The sequence below is a fragment of the Arachis ipaensis genome, chromosome B05 (assembly GCF_000816755.2).
Source record: "Arachis ipaensis cultivar K30076 chromosome B05, Araip1.1, whole genome shotgun sequence".
NCBI lineage: Eukaryota > Viridiplantae > Streptophyta > Magnoliopsida > Fabales > Fabaceae > Arachis > Arachis ipaensis.
The window spans coordinates 35,703,591-35,711,140 of record NC_029789.2 but is presented as its reverse complement, the minus strand read 5'-3'; the positions used below and the strand labels follow the sequence as shown (position 1 = coordinate 35,711,140).

General features: G+C 35.7%; 1 protein-coding gene across 1 annotated transcript; it reads right to left on the bottom strand.

Moving 5' to 3' along the window:
- Positions 1,425-2,546, bottom strand: LOC107640522 (uncharacterized mitochondrial protein AtMg00810-like). Its single transcript, XM_016344037.1, has one exon. It carries the CDS (start codon positions 2,544-2,546, stop codon positions 1,425-1,427), a length of 1,122 nt encoding a protein of 373 aa, XP_016199523.1.

Below are 7,550 nucleotides of genomic sequence, written 5' to 3'. Positions count from 1 at the left end.
ATACTCATCTTTATCATTGTTATTATTATTATTGTTGTTGTTGTTGTTGTTGTTGTTGTTGGAGTCATTGGCGCCGGCTAAATAAAGATATACGAAGGTCCATGACACAATTTAGGCGACAGATCGATGACATGAGAGTCAACGATGTAAGTTTTAACAATTTATGTTTAGCTACTTACTTAGAATAATAATGTTTCTAATCGGCTTCGTGGTTACTAATGTGCAATTTACATAGCGACCGTATTTATATACATAATATATATATAGAAAGAGTTTATATCTAGGAGCCTTCTGAAGGGAAGTTAAACAAAAGTGTTAAATAGAAAAGAGCATCACGCACGTAAGCAACAAACGTAAGCCGGGTAGGATAAGAGTAAAGCAAAACATAAACACATAAAATAAGAGTTCTAAGATACAAATAACAAAGCTTCTGACCTGGTTCGCGAAGTTAAAACCGGACAGAGCACACAAACATATATACATATATACATGAGAAACCCAAGATGGCCCAAAATATTGTTTATATAACTTGTTTCTCCAAATCAACCTCTAAGAGGGATAAAACATAATATACATACACAATGGAGATATAAAGAATCTATATATACAACTCAACTAAAACGACACCCAAAACACAAGGATCCTTCGCTGACTGAAGCTCCCAGAATGCCTCAGTGAGGTGCCACCTTACCTGCATCTGAAAACCACAAAATATGTATGGAGTGAGAACCAGAGGTTCTCAGCATAGTAACAGTGCCCGCATAACTAACTTACATACAAGTAACATGATTTACAATTTCCCCCTTTTTGATAATGACAAACCAATTTTGAGGATATGCATTTATAAATGATTTTGAAAGCAACAATAATGCACTTTGTTTTATAGAAAGCTTTGGAGAAGACTTCACAAAAAAAAATTTGCAGGAGTTCCCCCTAGATATGTGCATTTGTTCCCTTAAAGGGCGTTTATCAAAGAAAACGATTTAGATATCAAAGTTTTTGCTTAGCGAAAGTCTTTTTGAAATCATTGTTTCGCAAACTTATTTCTTCTTTTCAAATCCTCAAACTTCTTCTTTTTCAAAAGTTCAAAATTTCAAATATCCTCAAACTTCTCTTCCCCCTTTTGACATTATCAAAAAGAAAGGAGTTTGAAATGTGTCATAGAAGCATGCATAAAACAATGAAATTTTTTTAAGTTCAATTTCTCTATTAATTTCAAGGATGAGATATTCCCCCTTCTTCATCAACTCATAAACCTACAAAACAGTGGCTAATTGGATATCTCCAATGCTTAAGTTAGTAAAAGATAGCAATATAAATACAATGAGTTCAAACAAATCATATTAGATTAGAATCCAAGATACCAAGTTCATTTCGGATGTTGAAAAAACTTTCTTTACATAAAGGTTTAGTGAAGATGTCCGCTAGTTGTTTACTAGTTTCGACAATTCAATAACCACATCACCCTTTTCAACATGGTCTCTTATGAAGTGATGTCTAATCTCAATATGCTTGGTTCTTGAATGTTGAACCGGATTCTTCGTTAAATTTATTGCACTAGTATTATCACATTTGATAGGAATGTGATCAAGCATGAGTCCACAGTCCACAAGTTGTTGTTTCATCCATAAAATTTGGGCGCAACAACTACCGGCGGCTACATACTCGGCTTCGGCGGTAGACAAGGCTACACTTACTTGTTTCTTACTATGCCATGAGACAAGAGAGTTTCCTAGCAAGTGACAAGTGCCGCTAGTGCTTTTCCTATCCAATTTGCAACCGGCAAAATCGGAATCGGAATAACCAATCAAATCACAAGTGGATCCTTTCGGATACCACAATCCAACATTTAATGTTCCTATGAGATACTTCATAATCCTTTTCACCGCACTTAAGTGAGATTCCTTAGGATTAGCTTGGTATCTCGCACATATGCATACACTAAACATGATATCTGGCCTACTTGCCGTTAGATAAAGTAATGATCCTATCATGCCTCTATACTTCTTTACATCTATGTTTTTACCTTGTCCATCTTTGTCAAGGTAGCAAGTAGTGCTCATTGGTGTGTCCATTGCCTTAGCATTGTCCATTCTAAATCTTTTGAGCAATTCCTTGCAATATTTGGTTTGGCTAACGAAAGTTCCTTCTTTTCCTTGTTTGATTTGAAGACCAAGGAAGAAGTTGAGTTCGCCCATCATGGACATTTCAAATTCACTTTGCATGAGGTTTGAGAAAAACTTGCAAAGTGATTCGTTAGTTGAACCAAATATTATGTCATCGACGTAAACTTGTACCAAAAGGATATTTTTGTTTTCAATCATGATAAATAAAGTTGTATCAACCTTCCCTCTTCTAAAACCCTTTTCTATTAAAAACTTGCTCAAACGTTCATACCAAGCTCTTGGAGCTTGTTTAAGACCATAAAGAGCTTTCTTGAGTTTAAAAACATGATTAGGATTTTCATAATCCTTAAAACCGGGAGGTTGTTCAACATATACTTCTTCTTGAATGAAACCATTAAGAAAGGCACTCTTAACATCCATTTGATAAAGTTTGAAGTTATAAAAGGATGCAAAAGCAAGTAACATCCTAATAGCTAAAGATTTGCAAGATTTGCAACCTCGTCGTCATCGGAGTCGGATTCATCCTCGTTCTCCCATGATATGTATGCTTTCTCCTTCTTCTTAAATTTCTTGTTTTTGTCTTCCTTTTGAAGTTTTGGACAATTGGGTTTAATGTGTCCAACTTCTCCACACTCATAGCATTTTGGTACCTTTAATTTGTTTTGCTCTTGAAGTTTTTCTTCATTGCAAACTTATTGAATCTTTTTAATAAGAGTGCAAATTCTTCACTTCAAGTTGTTTGTTGGTTTGTCTTTCATGTCGTTTGTTGGTTTGTCATTCATCAAAACCTACGAATACAAACTTCGCATACAAGCAACATGATTTACACTTATAATGTCCCGGGAAAGCCTAAGGCGATTCTAGAACTTCCGATAACAGATTATAAAACTTAAGGATTTAAAACAGAAACCATAAACAGGGTGGTTCTCTAAGGTTCTTCAATTTAACTAAAACTCTCGAATATTCCCCTTCTTCCATAATCCTCCCAAACACCAGTAGAACTACACAGACAAAGCAAACACAAGTAGAATACAGATATAGCAGATAGCAATTATAGTAAGTAAGCATAATAATCACATAGGCAAGCCCAATTAATGCACAATCAAATAAAGCACACATATGCATATGATGTATGTCTATCCTACTGGCCGTTGATATCAAATGTCAGTTACATAGCCAGCCCAACATGTACTGGTAGCTAACCATGGACAGAATACCAAATACGGAGCAAGTGGGACAACACTGCAACCCTTGCATCTTACCCGCATACTTGGAGCTGGGGACAACCTCTCCACTGCCCCTTACCTAGGCGATGTTACAATTCTCGACCCGAAGCAAGCGGCAACAAAACACAGCCCTTGCGTCTTACCCAAAGCCTTGAACTTTCTCGGAGCAGGTGGATAACACCACTGCATCTTACTCGGCTTATTGACTCTTACCCAGAGCAAGTGGATAATACCACTGCATCTTACCCCGAGTCACATTCAGAAACATATTTCATTATCATTACAATTTATTCTCATTCATTTATTCATTCTTAATTCATAATTGGTCACGTATATCTCAAACATAATCATTATCAGCCATAAATCATAATTTAACGTAGCCCTTAAGCCCATTACATAAACAGTACTTCCGCCACCCTCGTCGTTCACTTTCCCATCACTAGGGCTGGCAATGGGTAGGGTAGGGTAGGGTTTGGACTCTACGCTAACCCTACCTGCGGGTTGAAAACTTTTTTAAAATTTTATCCTACCCTATCTGCGGGTTGAGAATTTCTCAATCCTAACCCTACCCGCACCCTAAAGACCCTACCCTACCCGCAGAAAAATAAAAAAAAATTCAAGAAAATATAAAATTCAACCATTCCAAATTTCATACATATGAATAAAATAGAAAATAAAAAACTAAAGTTCAAATTAAAAATAAAAATAATATAATCTTAAAGAAATCTAACATAAAATTACAAATAATATGATCATCAATTAGTTTAGTAGTTATTTCAAGTTTTTATAAGAGAAAAATTATGGGTTCAACACTCACTTTCTTTACTACATACATAACTTTTACATCTATATTATATATTATATTAGGGATGCGGGTAGGATAGGTAGGGTATACCCTAAACCCGTACCCTATCCTACCCGCAGGTGAACTCGTACCGCACCCTACCCTACCTGAATGGGTTGGTCCGGGTTGGGTACTCGCGAGTAGGGTATAGATTGCCAGCCCTACCCATCACTAAGCATACAACTAAGGTTTAGGGGCTAAAAGAGTAAAAATAGAGCTTTAGAGGTTCGAAATTAGGGGTCCCGCGTACACATGGGCCACGCGTACGCGAGATGGCAAACCCAAAAGGATTGGTCGCGTCACGTGCAGTGGTTGCGTACGCAAGTTCTGCAGAATGGGTAAAAGTGCTAACTGCTGTAGAATTTCAGCTTTGCGCACCGAACTTCCGACGCGCTTAACTTTTTTGTTTTAAAACATTTTTCACCCGTTCTTCAAACGGTGTAAACTTCACGGACCCAATTTTCGTATAAAACAAGTTTGGAAAATTTTGGGTTCCGAAAGCCAAGTTATGACTCTCCAAAGTTCGGTCAAAAATTATTTTTTTCACAAAACATTCTCAGCCTCTATTTTCACAAAAGTTACACTTTCCTAACAAACTACTTCAACCATATACAGCCTAAATCACACCAATTACACATCAATTCTTCATTCTTATATCAAAATATTTCTTACATAAAATCATTAACACCAACACCAACTAGTTCACTTATTACAATCTTATTCCTCAACTTACCAATAATACTAATTCATATATCATTAATATTGTCACTACATCAATCAACTTCATTATTACAATATCAATCAACAACATGCATATACACTTCATCAATATTCACAAAATTTACATTATTTTACCAACAACAACCTTAACTTGCCAAGCCTCATAAATACCAACCAATCCTAATTCATCAATAACATCGACATTCCAATAACATCATCCTTATTATTTACCAATCCTTACATATAATATTAAACACATCATTCATATAACATACAATCCAACCACTCAACTCAACTATAATAACAACAAGTACTCATATGTTCATTAATCAAATCAACAATCGACTTCTATCCAAACTTATCCTACGGTCATCTAGCCTAAGTTTTCACAGGACATTATATTTTAGTTATGAGAAACCAAAATCATACCTTGACCGATTCTTGTAAAGCTCAGAACACCACAATTAGCACCGTTCCACACAAATCCACAGCCCCTAAAACCTCTCCGAACTGAATTCCAGCCACCAAGGTCCAACACTCAAGCTCCTAACATCATCAATGTGCTCTAAATCAATAATATTCAATCTAATCCCATAACATATCACTGTAATCAAAATTCAAGCTTGCTAATTCACAAATCAATAAGGGGCTTGGGGTTCTTACCTCATTCATGCCTCAAATAAACAAAACCTGTTAATTCCTGCGAGTTAATTAGAACCTAAAACACCAAAATCATATAAATTTCCAATTCTAACACCCCTCAAATTCGAAACTGAGAAGGGAAGATTTGGGTAAAAGAGAATAAATTCCTTACCAAATTATTGGATAGTTTTCGTAGAGAATTCCAAGACGAACACGTGGCCGCTAACAGCTCGTCAATCAGAGCTCTGGATCAAAAGTTATGGTGAATTGAAATTTGAGTGAGGGTTTTGCTCTTTCTTTCTCCCCCTTTCCTATGTCTTCAACGTGTTTTCATTTTGGGGGAAGGAATAAAGAGCTTAGCTCTTCGTATTATAATGGATTGGGATGGGCCTTAGGCCCAATACAGGTCCGGTTCGCTCGGTTCGGTCCGTTCGACCCAATCCTGGGCCAAATTCTTATTTTAATTAGCTCTATCTCATTTAATTAGATACCCAAATTTGAAAAACACGAATTTACAAGCCAGAGAAACTGAAGATTTTCTCTACGATCATATTTGACCTAAGACCTTATATTATGCACTCCTTTTCTTCTCAAATAAGTGTTCATTTAAAAAAAAATTACTCAGATTAATGAAATTGAATATTTATTTCTTCTTCAATCATACCCAAAATGAATGGATGAAATGGAATACAACTAAAATAGTTAAAAAGAGTAATTATTGTTATTAAGATCATTTTGACCTACTTTTTAACACATTTCAACAATTTTAAGGCAAGTACTTAGTATCATTCAGAAATTAGAGGTAAATTATTTTTCCTTATATATTATCTATGAAGCACGGATACTTCACTGAGTTATCGTGTTCGTGTGTCAGACACATTTTGGACACGACACTCATCAACACTCTTCCAATATGTGTCTGCTGTGTCCAACTGTCTTAATAAAAAATAAAAATATTTTCTCCGGATACGCCTGGACATACCCAAATACCATCACGTATCAGCGTGTTCAATCTTAATTTTTAACATATATTCTTAAATAAATTTAGAAATAGTATATATTATTATTTATTAAAACAAAAAAAATATTTTAAATATTTTATATAATTAAAATAAGACATTAAAAATAATTAAAAAATTAATTTATGTTTTAATATCAATAAAATATTAAAATATCATTACAATTTATCTAAAAAATACTTTATATTTTATATGCATGCGTGTCTCCTTGTCTTATAAGATTTTAAACTTCGCATGTCGGCGTGTCCCGTGTTGTATCCTGTCATGTCCTGTGTAATACCCGGTCTAATCGAAATTTAGTAAATAATAAGTTAAATAGGAGCGAATATGGTTGGAAGATTTGGCAATCGGAATTTGATAATTTAAATATGATATTTGGGGCATTTGAGAGTGAGAGAGAGCAGCCCCAAAGTAGAGATGGCAACGAGGCAAGGTGGAAGAGGCGGGGGATACCTTCCCGCTCCCCGTCCCTGCCCCTAGATTCCCTATCTCTGTCCCAATTCCCACCATGGGAGAATATTGTCTCCATCCTTATTTTCCACGAATTTTCATTTTCAGCAGGGCCCCATTTCCCATCTTCCTATATTGATCATTTAAATAAAAATTCTAATGAAAAATAAAAAAATAAAAAATATTATTACAACATACAAAGGCACAATCACATAGCGGTGAAAAGAGAAAGGACGCCGCAATCATAGATAATGAGGTGGTGAGAGGGTAACGACACGATGACCACTGAGCAGGAGTAGTGAGGGCTATGGTTGTGACGCTATAGGAGATTGAAATTTGTGAGTTTTGGCCTTCTGGGTGGGATTCCCGCTCGAGTCCCATGTCTACCTCAAAGGAATTTTGGCCCACATTCTCGCGGAAAAAAATTCTTCGTCTTCAGGTCCCCATTTGGGGCAGTCCCCACGTTTTGGGGACGAAGTGAGAGAGAAGAAGGAAAAATAGAATTTTTGTTTTTGTGCAGAGT